The following is a 13256-nucleotide window of genomic DNA, read 5'->3' on the forward strand; positions in this document are numbered from 1 at the left end:
TCAACCAAATATACTTGTATCTGGTTCACATGACGTCACACTGGGAAGTGGAATTAAACTGGATTTATCTAGTTGTAATCCCTCATAGCAATCGGCAGAGCGAGTAAAATGTCTGAGAGAAGGCAGAGATAAACCCCATTGGATTAGTACAAGCCCCTGCCCATCCCAACCTATAACTCAACCTATCCACTCCTTTTCGTTTTTTTGTCTTTTTTCATCTGCGTTTGGCCGCCATCTCAAGCTTGCACACGTTACTTTGTCTTTCATGGAGTAGCTGTGCTACCTCTTCAGTGTACTTCGTGAGCTTTGGTGTGATCTGTTTGTGTGTGGTGTCCTCTTTCCTCGCGCACAACAAGCCAGCATGACCGGAGATTAATTATTCAAGGACTGCCAGCCACAGGGGGAGTCACCTGATAGTACGGACAATATTACAACCTGATATCAGGTGAAACGGTGGCTTCGTGTTCTTTCCTCCTCCCTTTTGCTGCATTTTGGTGCTACTTTAACTGAAGACTTGAAAGACAACTTTCACAAAGACAGCTACAAGTGGAATTTCTTTTCAGCTTTGAGTATTTGTTCAATCTGTTAACACTTTCTCCGCTTTTTTTTTTGGTTGCCAATGCTTGTCCCTAACAAACAGTTGGGCCTTGGTCGCTCCCACAGTTGGGACACATTAGGGGGGCATGAGGGTCAATGGGAGAGGTCTGAGAGTGTCTACGAGCAGCAGGCAAGATTAGCCAGCCGTCGGGGCTCTCTGTCATACGGAGAGGGAGCAGGGTGGTTAGAGCTTCCACCAGGAGTGCGTCCCTCTGACCTGGATTTGAAACGCGAGCCATATTCCTACCAAGACTCTCTGTACGCACAGGTTTACGAGCGACAGGACCCACGGGGACTGAGGAAGGGCTCTGCACCTGATCTTAACAACTACGAACGAGCACAAATGGCTCGCAGAGGATCCATTCCACATCAGGATTACTATTCCCATGACCCGGCCATGACTCCTCGGCCACCTGAGGGCTTTTACCGGCCAGAACACCAGCCTCAGCCGCCTCACCCTCACCCACTTAGTAGATCAGGCTCTCATTATGGAATGGCACCTGTGGCTCGCGCTGGGTGGGATCAAGGTCAGGTCGGGAGAGCTGGACCTCCAGCCCCTGCATCACCCCTACCTCCTCCTCCACCTCCTCCAACAGCTCATGAGATGAGTCGGGCTTATAGGGAATCTGCTGTAACTGCCGCCAAAATGACACAAGATGGCCAGCGCGTTCCTTCTCGCGAGCCATCTCCTTCTCATTATGGTATGGAGCATGCATCTCCTCGCTATGCCAGTGAGCCTCCACCCATTGCGGGTCAGTCTGTCTATACTGATGTTAATGGCCAGCCATTGGATCCGCAGCAGCAGGCTGCTACCTGTCTAGTAGTAGATCCTACCAGTCAAGTTGTGATGATGAGGCAAGAGACCGCTTCACCGTACACTGCCCAACAGCAGCAATTACAGCAACATCAACAAATACAACAGCAACAATTACAGCAGCAGCAACTTCAACAGCAACAAATACAACAACAGCAGTTACAGCAGCAGCAACTTCAGCAGCAGCAACTTCAACAGCAGCAACTTCAACATCAACAACTTCAACAGCAACAATTACAACAGCAACAGCTTCAACAACAGCAGCTACAGCAACAGCAACTTCAACAAGATCAGTTGCAGCAGCATATGCAACAGCAACCCCTGCAACCTCCGCCTACCATGCCCCTCTCCGACCCTAGCCTTTCTATGACAGCTCCACTTCCCGCTCCACCGATCCCAATGCATCCCGTAGCAGTTGCTCCAGCTGCATCTGTCCTTGTGCAGGCTCCCCAAACTTCAGTTCCTCCTCCCCTGAGCACTCCACTTCATGCTCTTCCTCCCCAAACTGCCCCACAGATGCCTTTGCCGGTGGACCCCAAGAAGAGCGTCGATCCTGAGTTCCTTGCCCTGCTGCGAAACGAAGGCATCTCAGAGAGCACCATCTCCTCAATTATCCAACAGGGATTCGACTCCACTAGTATGTTAGCTGTTATGGAGGACAACGATGTCCGTACTGTTGCCCCCAACCTCGGCCAGGCTCGCGTTCTGTCTCGTGTAGTCCAGAACTGCAAGCGGCCCCATGAAGTGACACCAGCCCCATCCCAACCTCAGACCCCAATGCGAGCCCGCTCTAATAGCTTCAGCCATCGCTCAGATATCTACCACCAGCTACCGCACCACCATCAAACCCACCCTGCACAGGCTTTAAATGTGGATGCTCACATGATACCCCCACAGACCCCTGGGGCCATGCAGACCATCTCTCCAAGGATGGGAGAAGTAATGGGTAGGAGGCCCAACAGTGCCCCTTCTCAGCACCTCATGGAAGCTTCTGGAGGCTACCAAGGCCAACCCCCTCGCTCCCCGGGGCCGTATGCTGGGGCGCTAATGCCTGTTCAATCAAGACCCATGTCCGCCTACTCTTCTGGGATGCCCATGCATGGTATGCAGATAATGCCACAGCAAATGACTGGGTCAATGCCTGCCATGCCTGGGTCTATGCACTCCATGTCAGGTATGCCACAGCATATGCCCGTGTCCATGCCAGCTTTACAACAGCCACCACAGCAGGTTCCAAAAGCTTACTCTACAAATTATACAGTGCCCATGGAGCTGATGAAGAGGGACAGGAATGTAATGCCATTATCACCCATGCACAGCCCTCACCCCAGTCCTCAGATGATGCGTAAGGGTGGGGGTAATGTACAGGACAATGCCCTTGTTTCTATGGGACCACCAGGTCAAGGACAAGTTGCCCTGGCTGCTAACCAGAAGCTAAGTCGACGCACGGGTCCACCAGTCATCGTGTCCACTATGGCTTCTCCAGAAACAAGTAAATCCCTTTTTTTGCTTTCTGTTTCAAACTTTATTAATAGATAAGGAAATTGATTTGTACGTGAGGTTCCCATATTTTGCACGCTTTATGTAAGTCAACATTCTCTTGTCTTTAAACAGCTCTACAAAACAGAGCTGTGGCATTGTTTGGAATCAGATCATGCTTTCACAATTGACATTTCTAAGAGCCATGAATAAGACTGAAAGCAACAACTTCAGTATTAGGTTGCAGTCTCCTCTTTGAAAAATAGAAGTCACGAGAGCTTTATTTCCGTCTTTCATTGTGATGAATCATTGGTATGTGCATACCATCAAATTAGTGTTTGGTTTGTGAAACCATCCTTCAGCTGAGAAGCATGTGAGATCTATTCAGCTGAATGTGTTTTTAGCTGGTATGGATTGCATGATGCTTTACCTTAACAATGCCCAAACACAATGTGAATGTTAAAAAGAAATGGTTTTATCTTACTGGTCAGTGCTGCCATTTGTTGGCTGTTTCGTCTCATTACTTCAATAGTTGATACATGGTGTGTTTCCCTTCTTATCTACTCCATTGGAGCAAAAAATAAATTGCTGCTGCCTCAATTTTTTCCGAATGTTATGTCAGGATTATTATTCATGAATCTTAAAAGGATAACTTTTTCTTAGACATTATGGCAATAAACTTCTGGTTTCTGCATTTGCCTTGATCATAAAAGGATAGTTAAATCCAGCTTTCTTGTCTGCTTATCTCTGTAGGAGCCAGATGTGTCAGTCTTCTATATACTTTGTGTGAAGTCCTTTATTATTCCTGTAATCTCATGCAATTCTTTTGTCAGAATGACATATCACCCCATTAAATACAACACAAAATGGCATTGATGAGGCGCAATATGGAGGATTTTGGCTGAACAACTGTCAGCATTATTTCTGATACCTCTTTAAAATGTAACAACTATGCACTGTCTTCATGTTATAGTCTGTCAGTTGCTGCATTTATTTCTGAACAGTTCACATTAAGGATTCTCTGACCAGAGAAGTCAGATATGTGTAGTGAATGTTAATGGTTGCCGGACATGCATGTTAGATTGTGTGTTAGTGTGCTACTTTGCATTTGTGAACACTATGCATGATTGTGTTTGCCTCAGTCTATTTGCATAGATTTTTCTCATTTAGCTGGTATACTGACTGTGTTTAATGGCGTTGGTTAGTAATTACAGCAAAAGCTGAGGCCCCTTTTTGATTTCATATAATCTGCCTCAAGCTTACAGTATTTATATAGGTGCAGAATGGTGTTTGCAGCCTTAGCTGTATGTCGTTTTGTAGCTGTATTACTGCAGCTGTTTTAGATGAAGTCCTTTCTGCTCTGCCACTCACCATCTCCCCACAGCCCCCAAGCCCCCAACCCACTGTTGTTGTAAACCTGGATGTGTTCTTGCATTATGATAATAAGGGTGCCTCATATTTTCCTAGAAAAGCTTTACAGCCACTCGGGCTACACAGCTCTCCTTCAGTCTTGCTGCTTTCAAGGTATAACTCTGACTTGCTTGAAATCGCAATGCGTTTTGCGTAGTTGTTGTAGTGTCGGGATCTGGCTCTACGTTTAAGGTAGTGAGTTAAAGGCAAACTTTTTATTATTTGGTTCATTTCTTTTTCAAGCTGACTTTGTTGAATTGTGATATGCGTCTCAAATTCTTGTTTTGATTTTGGGTTAAAATGCATTCAGTCAATGCGTCAATTGTGTAATCACCTGAATCATCAACCCATGTCAGATCAAATCTTTATTCAGCACAATCAAATCGGCTTCATAACATTATCTTCTTTTCACGGCCAGGGCCTGAAAAGAACATTTCAGACATTTTGGGCAATAAGGGCAGATTTCTCCATCAATAGCCGCTCACCAGAGGCTGACTAGCAGCATCACTGGACAGATAAAATCGAATTACAGGGCTGATGGCCGATGTGTGATTGTGTCATTTTCTCCGTGCGGGTTGTAATGAGAAGAGAGGGGGGGGGGGGGGGGGGTTAATCCTTGAGATCCTCCGTTTCCACTGCTGCACTAATCCACAAATATTCTCATTTTGTTCAGATAGTGGCTTTCTGTTGGACTGTGAAGTACTGTACAGGTTGAAATGGACTTTAACAGGAGCAAAGGGAGCTAAAGTATTTAAGCGAGGCATTATTGTTGTCTCAGATTTTTAGGCCCAAGTGAGCCGATATTGAAAGGTCCCTGTTGCTTGGCTGTCAAAACAGACGTCTGCTCTTTGCACAGACGGACACATGCTTGAGAAAATAATTTCTTGAAATCTCTCACGAACACATACATCACACTGTTAGTACACACACACAGTCGGCGGAGTAGACCTCATTTGCATGTGGCTGACATTTGTTGCTTTAGTAATTTCATCTGTTAATGGACACAGCCGCAAAGCTGCTCTGAAAGCATATTCCTAAATTGTATGTTGCTAGGCAACGTGGGTTTTGGTGGTAATCGTAGGCAGATTTTGCTTCTGGTTAAAGGGTCCGTTTATTGTCAGGAAACACTGCAAATGTACATCTTACTTATTTCTTTCTACACAATGGCTGGCTGTGCTTATGCATTTTGAAGAAAGTATGAATTAATGGCATCATTCACTTCTCTTTATGAGGGAGGAATAAAAAAAAAATTGGAGGTTTTCAAAGACATGATTTACTATATTTTGTCAGGAAGGAAAATTATATTTGATAGCCGCAATAGCACATTTTTTATTGCTTGAAATTCAATTAGCAATGAGCTTATGATATCTCCAGATATTCTGACAACCTCTAGCAGTTCATTAATAACGGCATCGAGTTGCATCAACAACCGGAAATAATTTATCTGTGAACTAAAAGCTCTCGAGTAAATACAGATGGCATGCCCCCGCCCACCTCACTATAGGATGCTTTGTGGAATACCCTTGAGCAAGACCCCGCCTTTACATGACTAACTATGCATCCCCATCCCCCACACCGGCATAATCATCATATATGATACTGTGGCACTTCCACTCTTTAACCTCCACCCTGCGCAGTGTGTTGCTCTCCCTCCGCGTACTCCAGCCAAGCGACCTGATGCCAGCTCAGGTCAGTTCTGCTCTGCGTGACTTATACTAACTGCAATTTTTTTGGCCTTGCCGAGGCCTAGCGGGATGGTGGGGGAGGGTCGTGGCATATTAGATCTGGAGATGGCAGATTATGTATTAACAGGGTCCAGGTCGAAGCTTCAGGCCGTTTTTACAGAGTGAGGGATTAAGGAAGAGAGAGAGAGAGATAGTCCTACTATTGATGGATGATGATTGCTGCTCGCTGGGTGGGGGAGGGGAAATGGGGCGTTGACAGCTGTCAGTCAACCTTGGACTCTCCATGTAAGATGAGGCTAGCTGTCAATGTGGCATTTAGACTCTGAGGGTCAAACTTTGGCCTTAATCTGGGCTGACAGTCAAAGGTTCTTTTTGTTATGCTTCTGGTCACTCGGTAAAATATATTTTTTGACCTGAGGCTGGCTTTTTAATGCCACAACCTTGAAGAATGCAGCATTTGGATTAAACTTGGGTATTTTCAGAGCAACAAGGGATTGTCATAAACATTATCGTAATTGTGCTTTTGACATTTACATTCTCAGCTGCTTCAAACAGGTGAACAGTAAAAGTAACACAAATGTATAACTACTGTTGATTTTGTGCAAACAAAGTGTCTGGTAATTGAAGTACATCCAACAATTTGATGCATATGAAACTCTTTTGGTTTAATAATTTGTAGAAAAGATCAAAATGTTTCTCATATCTGGTTGTTTGATAGATGGGTGGATGGATGGATAGATAGATACATAGATGGACGGACGGACGGATGGATAGATGGACGGCTGGATGGACGGACGGACGTACAGATGGATGGATAGATAGATAGATAGATACTACTTTATTGATCCCAATTTGGGAAATGTTAGTGTTACTGCAGCATAAAAACACAAATTAAAAGACAAGAAATAAACAATTCAAAATGTCAATCTCAATAGAAATAAAATTGCATTAAGATAATATGATTCAAAGATATACGTATTGGATCAATTCATATTCTGATACTCGGTCAACTTGGATAAATTGAGCGATGATGTTGCAGGATTTTGATGGCTGAGGCTCATGGGTGTTGTAGTAGTTAGAGCAAAACCAACTTGATGGTGAAAGTCTGATTCCTCTGAATAATTAAAGCTGATATCCTTGACATCAACCTGTCGTTTAAATATGAAGGATACAGCTATGCTTGATGTTGAGAAACATTCGGGATATCATATCCAGAAAAATTAAAAATCCTCCGATATCACACACTCCACCGAACCTGTGTGTAAAACAATATGTGTGTTGCTTGCAGTGTGTACGCATGTGCAAACTGCTGTTAACAGGTGTAGTGTGTGTGTGGCAGAGTGCAGAGATCCTCTCCCCACCAGATGTTCGACTTAATATCAGGCAGTGATTTCCTTCCCTCATGAGGAAATAGATTTCTTGGTAAAACTCTGCCAGGAGTAGATCAACAAGTCTTGAGCAATATTTTGTTATTCTTCTCTTTGTGTAAATTGATCCCAGTTTCTCTTTATCCCCCCTGCCTTTGCAAATTAATTGTTTTTTTGGAAATGATTTGGCTATGACCCTCAAGAGACCAGTGAGTGGGGGGAAAAAAAGGAGTTTGGCGGGAGAAATATGTAAACGTCATACCAGCTCAGCAAATTCATTCATGACTGTGGTTGTGGGTTTCAGAGCCCGTCTGCACGAAAAAATAAGGGAAACGAGGAAAGAATTGAGCAAGACTAGAGTTAAATGCACAGAGGGATGCTTTGGATAAGATAGTGAGGAAGTGACTGTTGTTTCTGTTTGTGTAGATAGATAGAATCGGAGCAATCTGCTGTGTGCATACACGCACACAGCAGAGCTCACACAGTGAAATTATCTCTGCATTTAACCCATCCTAGTACTAGGAGCAGTGGGCAGCTATTGTGCAGCGCCCGGGGAGCAATGGGGAGGGGGGGATTGGAGGTGTCCGGTGCCTTGCTCAGACACCACAGCAGGGCATAGGAGGTGAACTGGGACCTCTCCAAGTAGCAGTCCAGTTTCCATATTTTTTCAAGTCTGTTCGGGGACTTGAACCGGCGACCCTATGATTCCCAGTCCAAGCCCCTACTGACTGAGCCACTGCTGCATGAAGTTGTGTGTACAGAATACAAGAAATAAACTGTATGGATGCCATGAAAAGAAACTGGACCTTGAAAGGTAAAGCCTGATCATGGAGGCGAAAAAAAGCTCTTTCTGGCCAGTTTGCTGTTTCCTTGCAGACTTGAAGTGGTTAAATTCAGGTTGTGGGAGCAGAAACAAAGAAGGGCAGACACAACAGGTCACATGCTCAACATTTGTAGCTCAAAAAAGAAGAGAACGAAAAAGCAACGAAACGAGAGGCTAAGAGATCCTGACTCCAGCTTTACTAGACTAGACTCTTCTACCTTCTTCCTTTCCTCTCATTTCCCTATATTCTTTACTTTCCTATCCTCTCCTTACCTTTAATTTCCTCCTCTTTCCGTTCTTATCCTTTGATTTCCCTTTCTGTCCTCTTCCTTCCTTCCCTCCTCTCCTCTCCTCTCCTCTCCTCTCCTCTCCTCTCCTCTCCTCTCCTCTCCTCTCCTCTCCTCTCCTCTCCTCTCCTCTCTTCTCTTCTCTCTCCTCTTCTCCACTCCTCTTCTCTCTATGCCAACTGGGGAGTCACCCTGAATTATTCATTTTGAGAAAATGAAATCTTCACGGGTGTTGAACCAGAGTGAAGAAGAAACAGAGCTGACCATGTTCTCTGTGTGCAGCACGTGTGTGTGTTTGTGTGTGTGTTTGTGACCAGACGTTGCAGAACTTGACACTTTGCTTGGCTGTGTTTGAACCAAAGCGAGGTGGGGATATGTTTAGAGGTGCAGATGAATCTCATTTACACCCTAGGAAAATATTATACATTTCTCAGTAGGCATGTCAGTGGTGTTCAGGATCACACAGGGCTGTAAATGGGATTGTGTTTCACACTGTTTCTAGTCCCATTCAGGCAGCAGGATTTGTGTGTGTGTGTGTCTACATGTGTGTGAGCAGCCATCACCGCATATCTGATCCTAAATTTATATTTTGTTTTTTCAAATATTGACTGTGTGTGGGGGGGTGTATGTGCATGTGCATGTGAATGTGTGTGCATATTTGTCCATGTATTTGTTCACTGTTTCATTTTTGATGGTAGGCTGTTCACACCCGATTTGTCTAAGCCTGCAGCATACATAAGGGGTGTAATACGCATCGCCTTCCCCCATTCAACCCCCATCCTCACACACACACACACACACACACACACACACACACACACACACACACACACACACACACACACACCCTCTTGCACATCCTCTTTTACATCTCTTTCTCTCTCTAATCAGGCCAGTTGGCCCAAGCCACAGAGAAAGAGAAAGGTGGAGTAGGAGAGTGATGGTGTTGGTGAGGTGGAGCGATGCACAGACGGGGTATGAATGGGAGAACAAGAATTTATGTGCTGCGATCGCCTCCCTTTAAAAAAAAAAGAAAACAAAGAAACCCTCAACATCTGTTGTCCACCTGCAGCTGTGCCATCTCTGTGTCTCCCTCCCTATTTTTTTTTCTCACTGCCCCTCTTCTCCTTTCACTGTCATTCGTGCTTCAATCATTTGGCAGCAGCCCATCATGTAGATCACAGCAGGCAGATGGGATGGTGAATTTTAGAGGTCAAATTATACTTTAAACCCCTTCTCCCTCCAGCGCTTTCTTTTCATGAATGAGTCTATTTTACTCCAGGCCTGGTTTGTGGGCTCTGGTTGCATGGTTGTAACCAAACCTGCTCAATGGAGCCCTTTTAATCCCACTACACTCCTGTTGAACTTACAGTAAACACAGGCACTACATTTGCAATACCCCCACTGCGCACAATACTGCAGAATACTATTAAGTTAAAGCTTTGGTTCTGGTGATTAATCTATTGATTAGCTTTGTGCACACTATAAACCGTAGAAGTGTCTAAAGAAAACTGCCCAAAAACTGTTTTTTATTTTGACCAGTCCTAACATTTGAATGGGATCTAAACCTGAAATAAGAAAGAGTCAGATTTACATTAAATGCATCCTATACACGTGTGTGCAGTGTAATATCTGATCCATAGTATCTGCAAATTCTGTTTATGTATCCTTCATGCACTTGTAACCGGTGTCGACTAGCGGTGTCTGCGTTAAAACCCGAGTCAGCATATCGTTGGAGCCGATATCCGTTTATTCTGACAACAGGTGAACCACAAATCAGTCGTCACTACAGTATAACGTTTGCCCTCACACTTCGGCTCCTCCACAGATTAAATAAAATAGAAATAATTCAGCATACACATGTTAATGTAGAAATGTCCGAAAACAGTGCAGTTTACCTCTCCCATGAAACCCGTTTACAAAAAAGGAAGAGGAAGACGAGAGGGAATAAAAGGGTGGAAGTCTCCACAAAAATAATCGTATGGGTACAGGGAAGGAATTTTGGATGCCACCCACTGATTTCAGGCCTAACAAGTCAGATATTAACTTTTGGTAGATACAGATAATATATATATATAATAAGATAAATTACAAAGAAATATTAGACTGTAACACCAAACACTACTGCATATTTACAATTGTTACACATGATATCAACAATGTTATGTTACTAACCAACTGACTGATCATTTTCAGCATTGATTAATCTACTGATTACTTTTCTGATTACGTAATCAAGTATTTGGCTCTGAAATCTGAATACTGTGGAAATTGTCTATTTCAAAAATCCCACGCTTACATTTTCTTTTGTCCGATCAGTAAGATATTCTCTTTACTATTAAGATGCTGTAGTTGCACTGCTAAACTGTACCAGTTGGCAGAGAGCTTGTTTACTCTGACGCAGTGTTGTGTCTACATGTGATGACCTGGAAGTCCTTCTTAACCCTCATTACCAAAATCCTTTTTAAGGCGTCTGACAGAGACAAAGTGTCAGGCTGCCCTCTCACAGTAGTAAACATGCTAATCTGTTACTGGGTTTGACTCCCAGGATCAATACGACTCAGGGAGGGATTTTCCTGACTGTAACCCTGAGTTCACATTTGGGAATTGATTGGGCTCGAGTCTGCGAGTACACACACAGTCTGAGTAGAAATCATTTTTACACATTAGAAATAATAACTTAACTGGAGGATTTTCTGTTCAAAGGACTGTTTACGGATGTATGTTCTAAACTCAAAAGACGTTTCTGCATGTCATTCCTCCAGTGTGGTTTCATGAACACCTACATTCCTCCTTTTTATGAAGAAGTCATCACCTGTGTCCCCGGATTTGCGTGCACGTCCTGATCCTTTGTGCAAGCACGACAAGTATTGAGGCGAATGCTTTGTCGAAGACTAGAAATGTGGCACTTTATGGCTCGTTGAACTGCAAAACCAATCAAAGTCGTGTTAAAGAGCGAGGATAAAAAATCACAGCCTTAGATCATGAGGGAGAGAGTTTTTGAGCGAGAGGGAGAAGTGAGACTGAGAAGAAGGGGGGAAAGGGGCTGGCAGTCTTATAGGACCGTGAAGGCCAGATCACAAATAATAAAACTGAAAGGCAGGCAGGGAGGGATGGAAGAAGGGAGGGGAGGGAAAGAAAAAAAAAAGAGAGAAGGAAAATATGTTGAGCGAAGGGGAAGGTCGGAGAGAATGGAAGAGGGAGTCGAACGTGTGCCAGTAGCGCTGCACCTCTCGCTGTGACTGGTGCTCTTCAAGGATTTTTTCCCCCCGTCTCTTTTATTTACCTCCCTCTTTCCTTTTCTCCTGCATAGCTGTGGCACCGGCTTGTTTTCTCTGTCTTTTTTTTTTTTATACCATTTTTCTACCCCCACCCCTTCCTCTCTCGCTCTCTCTCTCTCTCTCTTCTCTCTCTCTCTCTCTCATTCACTCTGTCTCTCTGTGACTCGCAACAAAAGGCTGACGGAGTGAGCCTGACGTCTGAATGAATAGCCCAAACCTGCCGTGAAGGAAAGAGAAGAGAGAGACGGAGCAAGAGAGAAGAGGCTGACGGGAAGAAAAAAAAAAGATACAAGTGATCTGACTGAAGAGGCGGAAAGAGGAGGACGCTCAGAAGTGGCGATCTCCGGCCGAAGACGAATAGAGATCCAATTTATTTTTTCCCTCCCCCCCCCCCCCTTCTTTGGAGATTAAAGGAGTTGACGGCGCTGCTTTAACCACACAGGGGGTTAACGATCATAGTTCTCCCCCTCGCGCCCGCTGCCCTCCTGTGCCACCTTCCATTTTTTTCTTTTAACTCGAGAGTACCAGTCGTCTGAGAAAGAGGAATGGAGCTTCTGGGGGTGAGGTGATGAAGGAGGACAGATTTGGAAACAAGCAGTGGGAGAGCAAGAGAAGACAGAGAGGAGGAGGTAGAGAGGAGAGGATAACCCCAGGGCATACTGTGTGAGAATACCCCCCCCCCCCCCCATCCCACTTCTTCTTTTCTTTTTTTTTTGTCCCTCCACCACATTTCCTCTGCCATGTGCAGCTCCTGATTTGAAGAATGTGGAGACAGCATTTCCCAGGCAAGAAGCATGTTTCACATTGTGTACTGTGTGTGTGTGTGTGTGTGTGTGTGTGTGTGTGTGTGTGTGTGTGTGTGTGTGTGTGTGTGTGTGTGTAATGGCGAGAGGTTGGGGGAGGAGGGAGATGGATTTGGCTTTAAGGCTAATGAGCCTCTTATGTTTTTGCAATGAAGTGTGTCATGAAAACTGAGTGTGTGTGTGTGTGTGTGTGCATGAGGGCAACATTAGTGTGTGTGTTTCCTCGGTTTGAAAACCACAGACCTCTGCACTGCAGCGAGAGGAGGCGAGATTAGAATTGCTGTCATTTAAAGGGTCAAAGGTCACAGAAGAATGGGCATCAGAGTACTATGTGTGAGAGTGCTAATGGTCGCTTCTGTTTGCGAAGAAGGCTGTCCGTCACAGGTCGTGTATTCAGGTGTGCACTTTGGATATAATGATGTAGTTATTTTAAATAAATGTGATTTTTATCTGGGCTCATTCTATGCTTTAAAATAATGTATTGTGAAAATACTCAGTAATTTCCAGGAAATTATATAAAGAATATGATTTCACCAAGAAAGACCAGTTTAATAACTGTTGGGCTCATAATCGGCAGTTTATTTGTTTTTTTCTCCTCATTTTTCTCAGTTTTGTTCAAATATCAATAATACCATTTCAACCATCAACTTAAACTCATCAGTAATTCCAGCAGCTAACATGTTGTGTGCATACGTGCAAAAAAACCTGCT

At 44.2% G+C, this 13256-nt stretch overlaps 1 protein-coding gene across 8 annotated transcripts in view; it reads left to right on the forward strand.

Moving 5' to 3' along the window:
• Window positions 1-13256, forward strand: part of ctbp2a (C-terminal binding protein 2a) — a 60615-nt gene that overhangs the window by 26736 nt on the left and 20623 nt on the right. Inside the window, exon 1 of one of the 8 annotated variants that reach the window (XM_063874135.1) lies at window positions 348-2903. The exons of 4 other annotated variants lie outside the window; for them this stretch is intronic. In XM_063874135.1, coding sequence (XP_063730205.1) covers window positions 620-2903 — 2284 coding nt within the window. In that variant the 5' untranslated portion in view covers window positions 348-619. Of the gene's footprint in view, window positions 1-347; window positions 2904-11690; window positions 12529-13256 lie in introns of those variants that run through there. 3 more of the 8 variants (XM_063874134.1, XM_063874133.1, XM_063874138.1) reach the window with 3 other exon arrangements.

This window comes from Eleginops maclovinus, chromosome 22 (genome assembly GCF_036324505.1).
Source record: "Eleginops maclovinus isolate JMC-PN-2008 ecotype Puerto Natales chromosome 22, JC_Emac_rtc_rv5, whole genome shotgun sequence".
Taxonomy (NCBI): domain Eukaryota; kingdom Metazoa; phylum Chordata; class Actinopteri; order Perciformes; family Eleginopidae; genus Eleginops; species Eleginops maclovinus.